The 21,083-nt window shown below is 39.9% G+C and overlaps 1 protein-coding gene across 5 annotated transcripts in view; it reads left to right on the top strand.

The window, feature by feature from the left end:
* The window catches only part of znf827 (zinc finger protein 827), a 77,704-nt gene extending 56,994 nt beyond the window's left edge, over window positions 1–20,710 (top strand). The window contains exons 9-14 of one of the 5 annotated variants that reach the window (XR_007929888.1): window positions 5,935–6,072; window positions 6,945–7,283; window positions 10,156–10,353; window positions 11,374–11,560; window positions 15,966–16,016; window positions 16,320–16,396. Coding sequence is in view for 4 of the 5 variants with exons in the window: in XM_051891995.1 (XP_051747955.1) it covers window positions 5,935–6,072; window positions 6,945–7,283; window positions 10,156–10,353; window positions 11,374–11,551; window positions 16,320–17,190 (1,724 nt within the window). In the remaining variant the exon portion in view is untranslated. Of the gene's footprint in view, window positions 1–5,934; window positions 6,073–6,944; window positions 7,284–10,155; window positions 10,354–11,373; window positions 11,561–15,965; window positions 16,017–16,319 lie in introns of all 5 variants that reach the window. The other 4 variants (XM_051892011.1, XM_051892021.1, XM_051892001.1 and 1 more) reach the window with 4 other exon arrangements.
* Window positions 20,711–21,083: the final 373 nt, after the last annotated feature.

The raw sequence follows: 21,083 nt of genomic DNA, 5'->3' as shown, positions 1-21,083 counted from the left end.
CTCACGGACTACTGCCGCATTAACTAACACAAAACAACAACATAAAGTCCAGGCCTGGTCTTCTCTCGTCTTCCACTGTCATCACTCCTTTCGAAGCTCCTCTGTGGGACTCAAGACCGGTGTGCCACACAGGTGACGCTCATTAAGACACGCGCCACTGGTCTCGCTCCGTTCCCATGGCTCTCGGATGCATGTCATATGATATTTGTTCCAAATATGTTTTGTTGCATTTTGTGTTAAGAATATCCAACATATATGTTGCAATAGACTTCTGGAGAGTGGAGAAAAAACTCTCCAATAATTCTTATCACTAATAACATCTCTCACAACATCTGTTTTTAGTGAATATTTGTATGTATCTGGCATCACCGATTTTTACAATTTAATGTAGGCCATATATTATGTTTATTTCAAAGCTACTGTCCACTAACAAGTCATTTTTATGTGGATTTGGTTTTCATTTTGGACCTTGCTCACATCTACATAGATCTATGCACACAAGCCGCCCCTCTCATCTAATGCGAGGCTACAGAGGCCCCTCGTGCTCCCACCCAGCTTTGAGACCGCTGCACTGGGCAGCTGGCACTCCCTGCCTCCCTCTACTGGCCCCTCTGGCAAAGGGTAATTAGTTTGCGCTCGCCTGGCCCGATTCCCTACACCAGTTAATGAAAAAATGATTGGGTTTTTCGTGTCCAGGGTGCGTGAAAGTTAATTCACTACACACTCAGACATGCGTTCATTCTTACGCGCAGACACAAAGCAGACGTACACAAATCACATAAGAGCGGTCGGGACCCTTGCCTATCTTTTTTCATCTCACTTTCTCTTTATAATTCTTTCTGTTACTCCATCTTTCTTTGGCATTTTCATTGCTAAGTGTATAACACCTTATGACCTGGTGTGGGTAGTAACTCCTACTCCTTAGTTAAGACAAAGAGCTCTAATTTTTTATTTTTAACAGCGTAATTAGTGGTTGAAAAATAATAAATTGCTCTAAAATAGTTTTGTATTTATGCCAAAGAGAAACTTAATCAGTGTTTGTTTGCGTGTGTCTGTATTGCCAGTTTGATAGCTTTTAAATGAAATGGCCTTTATGTTGCTTATATGCATCAGATGAACATCATTGTCTGCTTTCACGTCTTAATTTTATATTTTTCACTTAATTGCATGATCATACTTAACTTCATTGGGTCTGTGTCATTTTGTGTGTGTGTGTGTGTTCTTGTATAAATGGTTTATGAGGACACAAATGTGTAAAATGACATCAGTATTACAATGTAACCATGGTTTATGAGGACACTTCCTGTGTCCTCGCAAACCAAATGGCTTAAAAAACATACTAAACTTTTTTTTTTTTTTTTTTAATAAAAAAAATGCAGACAGTTTTCTGTGATGGGTAGGTTTAGGGGTAGGGGTAGTGTAGGGGGATAGAATGTACAGTTTTTACAGTATAAAAACCATTACGTCTATGGAGAGTCCCCGTAAACCACATATACAAGTGTGTGTGTGTGTGTTTGTGTGTAACAATGCTCTTCTATCCTTGACTCTTGCCCCAAGTCATCTTCAGCATCACTGCGGAGGCTGCCTCATCTCTCTCTAATAACACTAATTAAACCATTAACCACTTCAAGGCATTGATGTAGATACTCTAGTGTCTCAATTAAGCGTCAATGGCTTCATTTTTTTTGTTTCAGGGTCATGAATTCTGTACATTTGACCCCAAACGTTGCTAACCTGCATCCAGCTGGCTGAACAAGGAACTAGCTGGATAGTTCACTCCAAAAAAAATGATATTATCATTTACTCATCCAGAACATAAAAGAAGATACTTTAAAGAATGTTTAAAAGGTTTAAAAGGGGTCCAAATCAACAATTTGGACCTCATTCACTTTTATTATATAGACAAAAACCTTTGAAACATTCTTTAAAGTATCTTGTTTCAAAATACATTACTGTTCGAAAGTTCTGTATCTTTATGATTTTTAAAATGCTTTTGAAATGAGTCTCTTGTGTACACTAAGACTGCAATTATTTGTTTAAAAAAAAAGTAATATTGTGAAATATAATTGCAATTTACAAGAACTGTGTTCTATTTTAATATATTTTAAAATGCAATTTATTTCTGTAAATTTTTTTACTGATAAACAGAAAGAACAGTGTTTATTTGAAATAGAAAACTTTGTAACATTAAAAATGCTTTTACTGTCACTTAAGATCCTTGCATCCTTGCTAAAGAAATGTATTCATAACGTGAAAAAAAAAAAATTTAAATGGTAAAGTATCTTTGTTTTCTGCAGAAAAAAGAAAGGTTTTTAAAGACATGAGGGTGAATAAATGACGGTTTTTGGGGGAACTAATCCTTTAAGCTTGTTATGAAGTCTGGTTGTCACCTGCATTCCAAAAACATATATTGGTTCCCAGCAATGCTGGTCTTTTCAACAGGGAAGGAGGGAGAGAGATTAAGAAAAATGCATCAACAATAAGAAAATGAATGTATTAGGTGAGAGTCATATGCATTGCACAGGCATCCGTTCGCTCATGTCCCCCCACTGAGGCATTGTGGGAAGGTGCCATCTTTTCCCTGGCAGTCCCCAGGCTCTGTGTCACACCAGAGCTGTCAGCACCACATCACGCCGCACTGCCTCTTGGTGGGACGTGAGTCAGACGCACAGGTTCATATGAGCGGTGTGATTCAGTGGAACCGTGGGCCCCGGGGTGACGAGGCTGATTCAGTGCCCTGTGTCTGATTGTGTGTTGCCTTTTCTAAACTCGCTCATAGATTGAAGCAGAGGGCAAAACACCCACTGTAGTTTTAATTAAAGCTCTTATGCAGTGCAGGTCAGCGCGGGGGACGGCGGGGAGACGGCACACACATGGCATCGTTATTTAATTATGCAGTTTAGCGATGCTAATTCATGCTGGTAGTGTGGCAATACTAATCAAGTTGAATCTTTAAGATTGAAATATGGTCAAAACATCATCCAGTAATATTAAGATTGATATCAACAAGTGCTCAAAGGTGTCAGAGGTGTAAGGAGATGGTGCTTTGGGGTAGAGTATAAATTATGCAAAAATGAAAATTCTGTTGTAATTTACTCATCCTCATTTTGTATCAAAAATTTTGTATGACATTCTTCCATTTGAGGAACATAAAAGAAGATATGGTGAAAAATATTTGTGACCAGTGTTGATTGGATCCTGACGTTTGTCAAAATACACTACCATTTTGCTCACCAAAGCTACATTTATTTGATCAAAAAGACAGTAAGTTAAAATTTTAAATAACTGTTTTCTATTTTATCCATTCTGTTTTATCTCTTATGCAGTGCAGGTCAGTGCGGGGGACCTTCATTTTTTTCCAAACATGTATGACGTTCTTCCATTCTTGGAACACAAAAGAAGATATACTGAAAAATATCTGTGACCACTGTTGCTTGGATTGTTCATTTTTCAAAATACCTTCTTTTGTGTTCTGCAGAAAAAGAAAGTAATTCAGGTTTGGAACGACATGAGCGTGAGTAAATGATGAGAGAATTTGTTCTAATTTTTGGGTGAACTCTTTCAACTCTTTTAACTTTCAAATGAGGAAAAGATGGTTTAATGCTCAGCACACCAAGAAAATAAAAAATGAAATCTCTTAAATATCTGTTTTCTCCTAATCAGCAGGGAAATTAAATGGAGAGAAAATGGTGAATTTAAAGTCTACTTCTCCGATTTGTTTATAAATCAAATAAAAGGCCTAGCTAGGTTAGCTGATTACCTTAAAAGTCCATAGATATCACTGTCAGTTTGTACTGCCGTTAACACTTTCTCCGACAAGTAGATGCAATGAGACCTGTTTTCCTCTTTGTTCATGTTCGGCATAAAGCATATTAATCACACTGAAAACACGAGTATAGGGAGGCAGAGAGGGAGCTTATTAGCATTATTGTACAAAAGCGACTGTACAACTTACTGTTGATTGGCACTGCCTGCTGACTGGGATGTCTAACTTCCCGTTCTATACTTTTACTGTTATACTTTTACTGTATATCAACAATTGTCTCTGTTCTAAGGAATTTTAAAAGAAACAGACAAAGTTGTTACTTATTTAAAACATAACTGAGAACTCCATTGATCTATGAAAGAGTAGTGTCTGAGCAATAAAAGTTTCTTCTGGGACATAATTTTCCTAGTTTTCACTTGTTGGCTTAAAACTGAAGTAATGTGCCTCCTTTTTCAGAGGTAAGTAATACATCAGCAGTAAAATCGAGCAGGCAAGCAAGGACATCACTTATCCTTATGTCTTTTAAAATAATGATGGATTTCAGAACTTACCACAGGATAGATGGCTTACATTAGTATTAACGGGTGCTCTAGGACCAATATAAACCTTGGCATCTCTGTGCATGATAACAATGAAATTGACACAATGACATTAGATTGCCCTGTAGACGTAGATTTATCTCAGACGCGTCTTTCAACCAAGATCGTTGTGAGGAGTAAAGGGGCTCTTTTAGCATCATTCCCTCTGACTTCTTGAGCAAACGTGCCGACAAGTCAGACAAGCCCTCCCATTGGGCCACTTTGAGACACTATTCCCGTCAGGACTTTTGGTTTGGTCTCTGGCAGATACGAGCAGCCCCATGAAAATGTCCTTCAGGTCTTGCGTCCAAGGCCAGTGCATCTGCTCTTTAATTGCCACCATTAAATCCTCTCTGATATGCCAAAAAAATGCTGTTTCTCCCCAAACACTTGCCCCCCTTTTCCTCGCCATGCCCCCATCAATCCTGAGGCTGCATTGCTTATGACAGCATTTGTAAAAAATGTGCCTATTTATGAGCAAACCACAAGTCCAAAGGGACGGGCACACACCCGCTGCATATCCAAAAAGCCCCTTGCATGTTTATTGAACTGATCAGAATGCTGCGGTACATGCATAACTAATAAAAAACCCTTGAGTCATTGATATGACCTACAAACCCAAAACATATATCTCTGAATGCCTTGACATGATTAAAGACCCTTTCTGATGTAAATCGCAGACTTTTTTTTAAATAAGTATACATATTTCTGTTCTGTTTTGGCTTGTAAAGAAACATTGCTTAACATTTGGCATCCTCTCTGCCTCTTATTCCATACAGAAAAATGGCCAGGCGTTCGTATTGCACCAGACATTCATTTGAAGGGGCTGTGTTGCATGATGACGGAATTTCTCTTCAGTTTATATATTTATTTATCTATTCATTTATTTATCTCTCTCTCCCTCCTTCCTTCTGGAGAGAGAAAAGGCGTGGCGCTGCATTTTAATTTGACGCCGAGCCAACCACCTTCATCAGAAGGTTAATTCAGCTGGTCTCCTCTACTTGTGTGGCATTCTCTCTCTCTCTCTCTCTCTCTCTCTCTCTTTCTCTCTCTCTCTCTCTCTCTCTCTCTCTCTCTCTCTCTCTTTCTCCCCCTATCTTGCTCTTCTAATGAAAGGTGAAACAGGAGCACACAGTCCAATGTCAAGATAAAAAAACACCTTGTTGGCTCCCTGATCTCGATGTATAGACTCATCAACATATTATCCAACACAGTGGCAGAACACACACTGACCTCTTTGCCAACCTCCATGTCTCTTGGTTTCTCAGTTGTACCTGCAATTAGTAGTCCCCATGTCTCACAAGAGTAGGATATTTCAAGAATTTCAGACAAATTCATCTAAGGAATTCAATATTCTCATATAGCATATGTATTGTGATCTCAAGGATGTCTGGAGCAATCACAGCTATTCAAACTAGAATGAGACAAAATTAATTGCTTAAGAAGTATCACAAGAGCAATAGTTTGATCTGAAACACAGGGAGTGCAGACAAGCAGAGCGATACAAACAGTGAAACATCCCAGTGCTGTTGGACTAGATTTGAGAACCAGAACTAACTATTTTATCTGATTTTTTTTTAATGTATGCAGATCCAGACAAGGTGAGTAGTGAGCCAGGAAATGGACTCGCCCAATGGAGACTCAATGAACAGCTCTTTCCCTGCCCTGTATGTGGCAAAGTGTTTGGTCGCCAACAGACTCTCTCCAGGCATCTCTCCTTACACACAGGTGAGAATTCATGCTTGGAAACAACGTTCAACCAGTTTGGCTAGGCTGGTTAACCAACTTTAACAGCTACATTTTTCTGGTCCACCATCTATCCCTGACAGCAACATAGCGACGGCACAGATCCGGCCCACATCTGGTCCGCGTATAAACCACATGTACCAAATGAGGGCCGAATCTGGGCCAGACTATGTTGCTGTCTGGGATGCTGGTATGAGCTGGTGTTTTCAGCAGAACTTGCACTGTGAGCAATTGACCGTTGTAGTAATACATTTAAACATATGTTTGTAATCACAACTACAGCGTTAACTTACTTGGCTAACAGCCTTTACCAGTTTATTGGTTTACAACAACAGTTAGCTTGAGTTGCTGAAAATCAAGCTTTGTTGAATGTTATATTTTCACATTTCACATACATGTCCAACAATGCTGTATGTTGTAATTAGAATGAGTAATGCCGCAGGTAAGTAAATAAGGTTCACTGGACTAGATTACCCTTCCTTTAAAGAGATTAGGCTACTGATTAGTCCTGGTGGGAAAAGTACCCAAGTAATTACTAAGCTATAAAGAAGTCTCTCTGAGCTCTAAGCTCCCCTGGAGCACAGCACAACCATGACCAGCCTTGCCTGATCCTTGAACAATCGCATCCCGCAGGTCCCTGAGGAGCATCAATGAGCAGTCTGATCACGGTCCATCCAAATACATCTCAGTCTGGACTACAAAACAAATAAATAAATATAAAGTCCTGTAGGGGTGGTGAACCTCAAGAGTAGAGATCTTCTGATAATTCTGATTATAAACATCATCTATCAACATCCTAAACACAACCTATCTGTCTGTTTGCTTTATAAGTGCTCTTCTGTTTGTTTCTGCAGAAGAGAGGAAGTATAAGTGTCATTTGTGTCCATACGCGGCTAAGTGCCGAGCCAACCTCAACCAGCACCTCACCATCCACTCAGTCAAACTGGTGAACACAGATGCTGAGCAGATTGTTACCGCTGTTACCAACGAAGGCCCAGAGCTCAAAAACTGCCCCTACTACTACAGCTGCCACGTCTGCGGCTTCCAAACAGAGTTTAACGCTCAGTTTGTTAGTCATATGTCTCTTCATGTGGACAAAGAGCAGTGGATGTTCTCTCTCTGCTGTAGCACCTGTGAGTATGTGGGTGTGGACGAGGCTGAGATGAAAGCTCACATCAGTGCAGGGCATGCAGGTAAGATCTCACTATTCTTACATTTTAGACATTACCTGTTGAAATCCTGTGTTTTGGATGCTGGTGTGTGCACCAGGGATCTCAAATAGCTCAGCTTGAATGACTATCTTGGTCAACCATCTTTTCCAGAAAGACCATGCATGTTAACCAGTTTTGCTAGTGAACATCTTGCCAATGCTGGTTCTCCAGCTAGACCGGGATCTAACCAGTATATAAACCACCCCGTTCTTTTCAGCAGGGTGTCTAACATACCCTCTGATCTTGTTTTAAACCTTGGCACTAGTACATCATAATATTTGCATTTTTCTTTTGAAACTCAAAATGATTCTGCTGAAGTTGTAACTAGGTAAGTTCTGAGTGCAGGACTTCTGACTAAAAAAAATGACAAGAGAGTCATAGGTTCCTAAAATAAAATTATTTTGGCGCCAAGTGTTTTTTTTTTTTTTTGTGAAGTTTGTGAAATGGCTTTGAATGATTCACTACTGAGTCTGTTTCAAACTGTTAAGCCAGAAGCAGGTTTTAGACTGTTTTGTGAACCATTGGCTCGGTTTACTGCTGGTATTAAGAAGCATTTTTGTCAATCCGATCACAAGTGGACAACATTAAATACAGGTGTAAATGTGGTCTAAAACGTTTTGAGCCAGTTTTGACCACTTTCAGAGGTAGTCGAAAATGCATTCGACCGGATTGCTTTCATAATGTAAATGCTCATGTGGTCGAATGTGTTTGAACCATCACAAAAGACCTGTCCACCTACTGACCTAATGCGTAAACATTATGGGAAGTGTGCTAGCTAGATGGGATTTAAACTTTGTCGGCTGAAGAAGACCTAAGTTTGGTTTGAAGATGGAAAACTTACTAAGCACAATTCTCTCACCGTTCCTGATTTCAGAGCAGAAATGGAAGCTGATGCTCTCCATATGTTTTTCTGCCGTCTCCTTTCATGTTCATATGTAAATTGCGCAAGCCAAAAAGCCCATACATTTACCCACCCATAGACCCTCCCCTCAAAGAAATCACTACAGAAGTGGTCGAAAGTGGACAAAAAAACACCAGGTGTAAACTGGTATGTGTCTCCATCGTCTACTTGTGATCCGATCAACCAAAACACATCTTAATACCAGGTAAACGGCCTTTGTGACTGACTCATTCATTGCATACAGAAAACATTAGCTTGCACTGTAAAGACATAATTAGCTATTGCAACTTTGCGAGATGTTATTTGACGAAACCACAATCATTTGCACCAAAGATATTAGATTTGTCACATGACTAGATTAATGTCGCACATTGCATTTGCAGTCATTTTATTTGTAGTCTTTAGGCCTGTGTGTCAGGAGCATTTCATATTACAAGACATTTTAGTATTTACATTTGCTCTGTTTTCAAGATTATGGCCCTGTAGCATAACCTCAAAATCTCTTTGTTAGCTTGCAAGATATTGGGTTGCAACAAGACATCCAGTTTGACTGAACATTGAACATGTTACGAAGTGGATGGAGTGGTTGGAGTGTCTGGGGAAACCTGTTTGAAAACCGTGGTTATTTTTTAAGTTCCATTTGGTGGTGCTAGTGATGCAGAAATTACACCGTTAAGGTCTGAATCAGTGGGTGGACGTTCTTGATACAGAAACTCACCAGGGTTATTGCAGACAAACACCTCAATCGTCAGGTTTCTGCATGGGGTTAGTTTTTAGTCGGTCATGAAACTGACTGAGGGTTCGCATTTGAGTGGGTGTAAGTTTATATTTAACTGTGAGGCCTGGTGTTATTAGACTCAAGGAGGCTGAAAAATCGATAGCCGTAGTTGCTCACAACTAACCATCCAAGTAGCCCAACGCCGCCATGTCTCCCACACTCACCCTCACGCCACGGAGCTTGAGTCCACTTTCGGCAAGACAGTGAGATCTGAGAGTGACAGAAAAAGAACAAGTTGGTTTGTCAACTGTGATTTAGCGCCCTGCCAGAGACACCTCTTGCTGCAGATTGGCTGACCTCAGGTCAGCGCCTACCAGCCTGCACTTCTTTGTCTCCTGCTTAGGAAGGTGGCCGAGAGTTGCGGCTGTCACCAGGGTGCCCGCCTGGCACATCCACATGCTTTGCTTTACACTGCAGGTGTTCAGCTAAACCCAGACACTAATTCGTTGTGGTATTTCGAGCAATGTCCGCAGCTTACAGTAGCCTTATAGAGATGAAGTCCTGCTCTTCATAACGCATACGAGTCACACAGCACATCTGTATTCAAAGATGTCATTGCAGCTGACAAAAGATTAAACATGACCACCTACTCTGTATTCCGGATGTGTTCCTTCAAAAGAACGGAAGTCTTAACATGCGAGCGAAGCACGTGTGCGAGCTGGTATCGGCCATTTCGTGAGCTCTGAGAGCCCTAGGGGAGAGCCATGGCCTGAGATGCTCCCGCCATCTTAGCTGTGGCGGCCCTGACCTAGGCAGCCCCCCTCCCCTGCTGCTCTCAGGCACAGCGTAGATCAATAAGAGCGCAGGCTTGAGTGTTCTGGCTGCTTGGATACAGAAGTCAGGCTAAACCCACAAGAGTGCCTCTTAGGGAAGAGAGCCCACCTCCCCTGACTTTTAAGGCTTAATACCGCACTGCTCCAGGCATACATATTCACTCACTGGGTGGATCTCGATCAATTGCAGGATTTTTCTGCCTTTTGCTTTACTCATTACAGAATTCATTATCAAACCTTGAGTGCTGAAAGATGTTCCCGCCTAATTCTCTGATGGCTTAAGCTAAGCCGAGTCTTTGATACCATCATGTCATTCAAATACGGAGTTTGTGTTATATTCAGGAAGTGACCCTCAGTATCTTTTTTTTTTTTTTTTTTTTTTTTTTTTTTAATCCCACACAGGTCTCAATTCCAGAAGCCCTCTCAGTGAGACCAAGAGCACTTCCTCCTCTCTCTCAGCCCTCAGCGACTCCCTCAACAGCTCTGAAAGTGGAGATGTTGTCCAAGGTAACGAAGAACTGAAAAGCCTTTTGGCTCCGCCTTCTTCTGTGGGCAGCCAATCAAGCTCAGGCCCAGGAACAGAGGAAAAAGCAGAGAAAGGTGAGACTTTTATCAGTTACACATAGGCCTATTAATTTCATCCCAGAACTAATTAAAGATGATCTCAGGCATGTTTCCATCATCAGAAAAGTTTTACAGATCAAAAAAAATAGTTCTTCTGAAAAATGTTTAAAATGATGTACATTCCAGTCGTCAGTCATCATTTAATTTACCTTATAAAAGATTTAATTTACATTGAGCAGGTCGCCTCATGGTGGCCGCCAAGTTGAAATCACCTGATTACTACTTACTGTATTGCAGTATATTGTTTGGGGTCAGTATGTTTTCTTTTTTTCGAGCAAGGACACATTAAATCAAATGTTTCAATAAAGCATTACTATTACAAAAAAAATGCTGTTCTTTTTAAATTTCTATTCATCAAAGAATCAAAGAAAAATGTATCTCGGTTTCCACAAAAATATTAAGCAGCACAACTGTTTTCAACATTGATAATAATAAGAAATGTGTCTTAAAGCACCAAATCATCATATTAAAATAATTTCTGAAGGATCATGTGACACTGAAGACTGGAGTAATGATGCTCCAGAAAATTCAGCTTTACCATCACAGGAATAAATGACATCTTATCTTATATAATATATTAAAATAGAAAACTGTAATAATGTTTTACAATATTAATTGTTTTACTGTACTTTTGATCAAATAAATTCAGCCTTGGTGAGCATTAGAGAGACTTCTTTCAAAAACAGTTAAAAATTGTTTTGACCCCAAACTTTTGAATGGTAGTGTATATAGATATATAAATATAGATTTTTTGAAACGGTAACTGTTTTTAACATTCTGATTAGCCTTATGTAATTTTATAATTGTAGTTAAGGATGTTAATGAAACTTATTATAAAATGATAAGAAAATATATATGTTTTTTTTTTATACCTGCAGTCCTTGAGTTGGTAATCCAGTTCTTTATAATCAACTCATGCTAACACAATATAAGATAATGTATAGAGATGATAATAGCATGCCGTTTTTCTCTCTCTTCCTTTCTGTAATCCCACAGGCTTTGAATGCGTCTTCTGCAACTTTGTGTGTAAAACTCGGCCCATGTACGAGCGGCACCTACAGATCCACCTGATCACACGCATGTTTGAGTGCGACGTCTGCCACAAGTTCATGAAGACACCCGAGCAGCTCCTGGAGCACAAGAAGTGCCACACCGTCCCCGCTGGAGGGCTCAAGTAAGGAAAGCAAGTACAGCACGTGCCTCCCCGCAACCTCACAAAACCCCGCCCCCACCCTACCTCAGCCCCTACCCCCCCTCAGGCAGGACACAGCCCAGGTTTTAAACAGAGCCTATCTAGGAGCACTGGTCGAGGATCAGGCTGGATTCACAACACAGGGTGTTCCAGATATGAGCAAAGTTCATCGAGCAGTGCTTCAGGGTAACCTCTCTGTGGAGCCACGTAGAGTAGAAGCATGTTCTAGACAGAGTTCCTGAATGTGCCTAAAACATATATCAGCACACAACGCTAATTAGCCAGAGATTTGAATGTACTACTTAAAATCTCTTTTCCGCTAATACCTTTTTTAAATGAGCAGTTCTCCCATTAATTCATGTTGTTCCAAATTTGTATGATTCTCTAAGAAATTTTGCAGAAAGTCCAATTTGCTCTTTTCCATACATTTGCAATTAATTGGGACTGGAGCTTTCAGGATTCAAAAAGAATGCTAAACAGTATTGTGAGCTGTCCATACTCATACACTGTCAGAGTCTTTTGAAGCCATATGTTATCTTTTTGTAAGGAACAGACCAAAATTTAAGTGGTTAATCACTGAAGTTCATGATACATGCCCTCTTTTCTGTTACGAGAGTTCATGAGAGAAGTCGTTATGTCTAAGGCCCCGTTTACACTAGTGCGTTTTCGTTTTAAAACGGTGTTTTAAAATGAAAACGATCCTCGTCTACACTGGCTTTTCCACAGCATTTCAGAAATGATCTCCGTCTACACTACACGACCGAAAACGCATGTCGCATGACTGTTCATGCACACTGGGAACGCGCATACAATTGTAAACAGTTGCACATGTAGGCAGCTGCAGTATTAAAAAAAATGCAGAGTTTAACTGCACAATGGCTGCTAAAAATGACAACAAAGCCTGCAAAGATTGCAGTTCAGTCCTATGTTATTGTTTACACGGTCGTCAAGGATACGCAGAGCAAACATGGGCAGCCACACCATCATTTTCAAAAGTCTCTGTTTTGGTACGTTTACACTGAAACGCAACCACAGCGTTTTCTAACTAAAAGGGGCTCTGCAGCGTTTTCGAAAGTCTCAGTTTTCGAGGGTCGAAAACGCCGGAGTAGTGTAAACGACAGGCATAACCGTAGCAAAAGTTATGTGTTTTAAAACGAAAACGCACTAGTGTAAACGGGGCCTAAATCCCAGTTTGAGAGTTCTAATTCTAATCTAATCAGTGAATCAGTTCATCTAAAAAAAAAAAAAATGAAATATTCATTCTAATTATTTATGCCGTGACACCAAGTTAGAATCAGAGACGAAAGCCGACTGTGTTGTCACCTCGTGTCGGCTGCGTCCGGGCCAAAAAGCTGCGCTTGAGCACACCGCAAAGACTACAGATAACTACAAACTAATGAGCATTCTGCGCCTGCGTGTAAGGAAATAACAGTTTATATTAGCAGATATCAGAATCTATCCAAAACTAGGGCTTCATTTTATTCTCGTGCACTGACTTATTCGCTAAACTGAATAGCCAATAAACTCTCACCAACAGCCCCGACGCCGATTCAACATGCTGAATCGGGCGAACTGCCACTGACATGAGCCCGACCATCACGGTGTGTCACGGCCCTTTGACTGATCCAGTTCAATTTCAACTCACTGACTCAAATCTGGCTGTAGCAGTTCTCAAGTTAACAGCCTATTGAAGGAAAAGATTTTCCATGAATAACAAATTAGTTTGTTCATCACTTACCTTTAGAAGACTATAGAAGAATGTAGCACATTAGTATTTGAAGACTTAAAGATTTGAAATGCCATCTGAAATTTTCTTCTAAAATGAGCATTTTTATCAAGCTTGTATGTTTATGTTCAGTTATTTCACTTTAATGGCAATGGAAATGACCTAATAATTGCCATTAAAGTGAAATTACTAAACCTAAACATATGAGCTTGATAAAAATGCTCATTTTAGAAGAAAATTTCAGAGGGCACCTAGAGGCGTCTGAAGTCTTCATTTGGACCACCTTTATGGTTCTTTTGTATCCTTTTTGAAGCTTGAAAGTTCTAGGCCTATTCATTGTAGTTGCAAAGATAACAATAACAATGGCATTGTATTGTTAAAAAGTTTAAACCTTCAATTTATTGAATCACTCTTTAGTTTACAAGAGAAATAATAAAAGCTTTTTCTTTTTATCCTCTTATTAATCAATGTTTGGGAAGTCGGGCTCCCCATTTGTAATTCCACTTTGCAAGTGTTATTGACAGTTAGGGATGCCAATTCTACATAGGTAAGCACACAAATCAAAGGCACTTTCAGGAACAAGCCCCTTCCTTTGGAAAGCTTGTGGTAGACATTACTGCAAAAGGTCTGAGCCCGCATGTGAAAATATATCTGAAGAAATCACAACAAGCCAGTCAGCACTAGTCCATCTGTTGAGCAGCTCCACTGCCAAGACCATTAGGCTACAGTTCACACTGTTCTTTCTCAGCCTGTCATAACCGCCACCACAGTTACAACAACACATTTAAACACAATGAATACTCATCCGAAGGCAAATAGACACCCTATTTCCAAACACTTACAAGACGAACTGACCCCCAAGTTGATATCTTGTTGACTAAAACTGAACAAACACAAAGTCCAGTCTTTGATATTTTCTGTTGTATTTGTCTAGTTGTTTGACATACATAATTCATGTCTTAAGGTCATGTATTTCAGATTTCATTGCCTCATCTTGTCATTTATGGCTATGCTTTCCCATGCTAGACACATTTGTTAGATTGTAGTTATCACTCATTAGAGCGCTTAGCCATTACAAGCCACAGGTAAAGGAGGAAAATAAACCTAAAACAGTAGCAAGACTTCTCTAACTTGGAGGGACAGACAGTATTTTATTAGTGGCCTTATTTGGCATTTATGATGAAAAGCATGATAAGAGGTGCCATTTGAGCATTTTCTATTCCAAATATGCTTGAAAAGATGGCACGCCTTTAAATATTGGGATTTTAAGATAATAATGACTGTGAATAAAGGCAGGCCTTCTATATTCTGACTGTTACTTAAAAATGTATCAGATGGGGAACTTTTAAAAGGCACTCAGCATGTAATCTATGGTTTATTATTCTCTTTTTATTTGTTAGCTCTCATATAAAATTAAAAAAGGCTGGAAAAACAATTAAATAAAAAATCCTCCATTTAATATTTTATATCTCCAGTATTTGACAAAAATATTCTGTGCTCTAAATTTCCACAGAAAGTGTTTCCTTGTCAGTATCTTAAACAATTGATGTTTTTTTCTGTCTACTCTTACATTTTGAATCTGTAATGGTTCAATGACTCTGGAGTTTAAGTGTGTGTGTGGTCGGCATTAATGTTACATTATATGTATAGCAGCTGACTGCTTACAAATCACTGCATGTTTTTTTTTTCACGAGATCTTTCTCCCACAGCAGGGTTCCAGTTGGCTGGATTAATGTCTGCTTATGAATATTCCATACAAGGTGTCATAGTTTGAAACTGGACTGTATATTTTTGTATATAAATACCTGTACTTAAGTGTCCTTATCGTAGACATGTAGTCTCTGGGGATTCTCTGCTAATTCTATAATATTTACATAATCCTATATGAAATCCAAGAAAAGCAGCAATAAATGCACCCCATAGGAATATGTTATTCCTCAGAGGCTGCTTTTTCAAAGCTCAGGCAAATTTTCAGTTGCAGTTCATTGACCTTATCTCAAATGTTTCTCCAAACATTGCTTAGGAAAAAATAAAATATACCAAATGATACATGCTGGAAGATTATAGAGCTGTGATATTCATTTATTTATTTTGAGACAGTCCTCAAGATGACTTTCATGTTTTTCAGATAAAATTGCTTTTGATCAAAAACACTTTACTTTTACATCCCTTTTTTGGGTCAGCCAGCTGCTGGTCTGTAATTGAGGTGTACCAGTGGTTTATGTTGTATGATGTCATACTTTCTTCTGGCACACATTTAAGTATTTTTGTATTGTTCTCCAATATGTATATATGTAAAATATGCTTCTTTTATTGTTTTACTGTATCTACTGTTCGTCTTTACTACCCTTATAATCTGTTTGTTATTAATTTGTTAACTTTTACTAAGCAGCTGCTATTGTTTCAACAAAAATTTTCACAAATAATGAACTAATTTTTGGTCTCTTAGACAAACTCCAGAGTCGTTGCACAATAAAGATTCAGAACATAAGAGCAGTAGTGATCAAATACATTTTGCTCACTGTCAGCTGATGGGAGTCTTGTATGTGTATTATGGCTGCCCAGCTGCTTTTTTAGTCAGGGCGAGAGAGTTTCACAGCGCTCTAGTTCAGTGTTGAGGTAGAGAGGCGCCCTTCACAGTGTGCTTTCTGAGGTCATTCTGTTCTGCAGGGTTTGTGAAGCGCTTTGGGGCCCTGAGCAGATGAAAGGTGCTATTTAAATGTAAGTGCCACTCATTTATTCATTTACCTTCATCTGATTCCCGTTCCAACCTGTCCGCAACCACACTGCCATACACACACACACCCTCTAACATGTAGCAGTGTACACACAGACTGTAGTTTGTATATACACGACAGAGGGTAAGACACACTAAATGCCTCCTTCATCCCTTCCCTTTGTCCATTCTGTGTGTTCTTCATTTCATTTAAGAGAACAGAGTGTGTTTTCTCATTCGGGAGGTGCATTATTAAATGTCTCCCACCTCTGTGTCCTACACCCTGCTCCTCCTGTCTCTTTGACCAGGTGCCCTCTCTGCATCTACTCCACCAACAGGCCAGCCGCCATGGAGGGCCACCTGAAGACGCACTACAAGATGGAGTATCGCTGCCGCATCTGCCAAGCCGTGTGGGCCAATCAGGCAGAGCTGGAAAGGCACACGCGTGCTCACCGCCTGGGCAACCACTACAAGTGCGAGCAGTGCGGCTACCTCTCCAAAACAGCCAACAAGCTCATCGAGCACGTGCGCGTGCACACCGGCGAGCGGCCTTTCCACTGCGACCGCTGCAGCTACAGCTGCAAACGCAAGGACAATCTCAACCTCCATAAGCGGCTCAAGCACGCTCCGAGACAGACCTTCGGTTGCGCCCAGTGCCCGTTCACCACCACTCACCCGTTCGTCTACAGCCGGCACGTTAAAAAGCACCAAGGCGGGGAGGGGAGCGCCGAGGAAGGTGAGGCTCGGCCAGGTACGCCGCGCCCGGGCCTTTTGGAGCGAGGTGGGAGCAGCAGCGGGAGCGGGGACAGCGGGAGCACCAGTCCGCTCATGAATCTGTCCGCCTCTCAAGCCTTGCAGTCTGTCGCCCTGTCAATCACCAGCAAGCAGCAAGACAGCACGCCAACCGCGCGCTACCTCTCGGCCAACGGCACGTTCTCCACACTGGCGGCTCGCTACTTGGAACAGTACAGGAACTGTGACCTGGCTCACCTCATCCCCCTCACCACGCTCTTTACGGCCCGGCGCTTCACATTCCACAGCCCCTCACCCTCAAACTCCTCACCGCCCTTCTCGGCATTCTGGTCTAACTCATCCTCTCAGTCACCTCCCGCTCCCACGTCGCTTAAACACTCCTTCCTGGCATACCTTGGACTGACAGAGAGAGCTAAGACCATTTGACCATCCTTGTCCCTTCTTCTGCTTCATGGAGTTTCCCCATATCATCAGTCACCTACGCCACTAACTGTTCCACAGGCAGGCTGAAATGCTGCCCTAAAAAGTAGTAATGATAGTAAAACATCCATTTATCAGAGGAAATGCTATTCATGCGCAAGGCATTTCATTTTCTGTTCTATCGCAATCCAATCGTTGCTCTTTTTTAAGAGGTCTTATAACAGTTGTTTTCCTCTGCAAATTGTGAATGACCTGGAATCCGATAATAGTGCTTTATCTATTACAAGTTTTGTATTCGTTTTATTGGGCGAAAGGAAACAAAGAATATATAAGCTTGCAGGCGCTAAGCTTTTTTTGTGCATTTTGTCAGGAATCCGACAGCATGTTCGCTATGTGTTGCAATTGTTTTTTGAAGTCATTTAGGGGCTCAGTATGAAATATCTTGGGGTATACAGTATATGGCACGACAAAAACCAATGAAACGGATAGCTATCTTTCGAGTCTTGTTTCCAAAGCGAAGCCTCAGACCACGCACTTGTTAATTTATCAAGATGTACATAGTTTTGTAGTCTTTTCTTTTATCTTATCCCCCACGCCCGTTGGCATTGACTGGTTCTGCTAAATGGTGAGACCATTGGCAAATGCTAATCTTGCCTCAGCAACAAGCATAAGGCCCTTTACGACACCTGCGAGGCACAGCTGATGGCATTTCTTAATACAAGCCATTCAGGGCACGCTAATGGCAAAAGCAATCATTACCACTACAGCAGTGGTCGTCAACCCATGATGCAGCCCTTTAGTAACCCTCACCCTACTATTGTTCGCTGAAGATTGTGCCATAGCTGACCAAGGTGGGCTGGCCGTATCCAGTAGGCATGAGATGTAAGTGACCAGTCAAGCGCCCTGTGCATAGCTAACGTATATAATGCGCACCCCTGCGTTTAACAAGATGTATGAGGTGACAGGTTTTTGGGAAAGACCCACTTATTCTGTCACAAAGGCCGATTCAATGGTGCTTTTTGGAGCTTTTTTGTAATTTTGTGTGTAAAAAAAAAAAAAAAACTGTTCCAAAATGACTTGAATGAATGTACTTTTTGTTGGTTAATGTTAAAGTGATACAGAGGTAGCTGGACTGTGGTAAGTGAGATCATGGAAAAACAATGGTATCTCGGTGGCCTTCTGTGTCTTAAATTTTGTTCTTCTAGTTGTTTTATTATTTTTTATTATTACTTTTATTTTGAAAGAGCCTTTGAAATGTAAAATACAAATATATATATAAATATATATATCCTGTACTAACAAGCTATTATGAGAACCCCATTGGAAAATGGCTCTCAAGTGCAATGTGGAGGCAGCCATTATTATGAGTAGGATTTGTGGAAGCATGGCTTTCCATATGTGGGCAAACATGGTACCATAATTCTGTGTTCCCCTCTCCGTGTTTTGAGTTTTAATTGCACTTAAACTTTTGAAACGTTTTAAACAAAAGCACTTACATCCAACAGAAAACGTTCTTGATGCCAATTAGTTCACCTGCCTCTTCAGACAGCCTCGATGCTATAAGTAATTGTTTTTTTGTTTTTTTTGTGTTTTGTTTTTTTGTTTTTTGGTCTGCCACAATGGTTGAAAATACACATTTCTAAACCTGTAGGTATTTGCCAAACAACAGTGATTCGCTGCTCCATTTTGATGGATCGTATGGCATGTGTAATGCGGACAGCTGAGTTCAAAATCCCCCTGGACACCAAAGGGCCAGGCTAAATTTTAAACAGCAGTTTTGCACAGTGCTGTAAAAGTTGCACTTTTCTAAACAAAGTATCAGAACACAATTATATTCAATGCTCTAAAATGTAAAACATTCATTGGATTCCCTGCCCATTGTGTTGGCAAGCTCCTAATAAATCTATCCCCTGGATCATTTTTAACACAAATACAGTTTAATTCACGTTCTAAACAGATTAACTGTAACAGACTGATTTTTGATGAGCACTTTTGCTTAGTTACTGAATAGAGAATTTAGATTATAAGAAAACTTAATTGGTGCTAAAAGAGTAACTTAGCGTGTGTTTGGTTTAGTAACCAAACACGAATCAGCTGATACCCATAAGCTCAATATGGCCAAATATTGGTTGCCTAATTAGCCTGGCCAATATATTGGTCTATATAAACCCATTCTACTTACCATGTCAAACTTGAGGTCCAAAAATACTTTATTCTTTGACAATAGATTGCATTTGGACTAAAATCTCGTCCTGTTTTTGTCCAGCAAACAGGATCTGATTAATAATTTGAATGTCCATCAAAGATGTACAACGTTCTCCTACCTTCATTCATACAAGGATAGCAGATAATGGACAAGGATAAAAATGTGGCCTGTTTAGATATAAATTGCATCAGGTGACAAAGGGTTTCGGATACAGCTGACCTTAGACATTTCAAAAGGAAAAAAGTAGCAGGTCAACCTTGAACTGCAAAGAGATAATTATTCACTCCCAATTCTATGATGAAAATATCTATGTTTGAGGCCAGTTTATAAATGAAATGCAGGCTAGAAATAGAGCCATTAAAAGATGGTAGATAGTTTCTTGGCCCCGCACAGTATCCTTATTTTATAGGCCTACTTGTATTTTTTGCTCTCATAATATCTTTTAATTTTCTTTATGTAAATGCCCAGCATGCAGTCTAGTGGTATGTTGTATTTTAAGTGGAGCTTCTTTGCTTGTTAATAAAGCTCCTGCTTAACCCATTATCTTTTACGCTCTAGTGCCACTTGGTGGCAAGGAGTGGCCCGAGAGCCTGAGATGAAGTGAAACTGATCCTCAGGACCCATTTTGATAGAATGAATTCAAATGGAATGTCCATTGGGCAACATCCTTTTGTCTGTCTGCCTTGGAACACCATGTAATCATCATGTAGAAGAACATGGCTGCTGCTCTTTCATTCTAAGTTGTGTGGGCAAGAGGAGCGTAACAGGGATCGCTCTCGGTTCCAATTCCAGTATTTATAAATACTTAATACTTGCCGTTCTGTTTGCCTAATCACAAGGAGCAGCATTTTTTGTTTTAGCGTCATTGCGCATCAAACGAGACTGACTACCTTTTTAGCACTTCAAAAGATGCATGAAATTGCTCTTGATCTCTAGTTTGTAGCACTTATTCTTTTTTTTCTTTTCCTTTTTTTTTGGTCAGAAAAAAAGACCAACTCGTTTTGCATTTAGCTTTGCGGGTTATTCTGCACAATCTGTTTGCTTTATCTCTTGCTGTACTCTACAACTCAATAAGGCTCAAGTATCATTTTGTTTCTTTCTTATTTGGCACCCAGTAAACTTGTTATGTGCTGTATAAAGCTTTTTTATTACTTCATTCTTAAGGCTGTACAGGGTTGTTTGTGACAATAACTGGTAATTAGATCATTTGTACTTTTTATTTTGTTTTGTATTTCGGTTTTCTTGGTTTTTGCATTCTTTGTTCAAATTGCCAGTTCTAAATGTAACAGGATTTGAAAGTAAAGCTTACATCACATATTACCTTAAATGTCTTGTTGTCCATTTTATCAATGCATGTTTTACTTTGATGTCTCCAACTTTCATAACCTGCAATTGTTTTATTTGGGTACAAATTAAATGTATTTAAAGTGGCACAGAATATATGAGGACACAGGAAGTGACATCAGTGCAAGGTAAAACATAACTATGACATAAAAATTCAAAACTGACAGATAACTATGACATAAAAAATATAATTATAAGATAAAAAGTAATAAATTATGTCATAAAAGTCGTAATTATGACAGGCTGAAATTTACATTAAAAGTCACAGTGACCGATGACTTCTTATTATTTAAACTTTTTACCTCGTAATTACGATTTAGTATCTCATAATTTTGACTTTTTATCTCAA

Source organism: Ctenopharyngodon idella, chromosome 1 (assembly GCF_019924925.1).
Source record: "Ctenopharyngodon idella isolate HZGC_01 chromosome 1, HZGC01, whole genome shotgun sequence".
NCBI classification, from domain to species: domain Eukaryota; kingdom Metazoa; phylum Chordata; class Actinopteri; order Cypriniformes; family Xenocyprididae; genus Ctenopharyngodon; species Ctenopharyngodon idella.
This window is presented reverse-complemented; position numbering and strand designations above follow the sequence as displayed.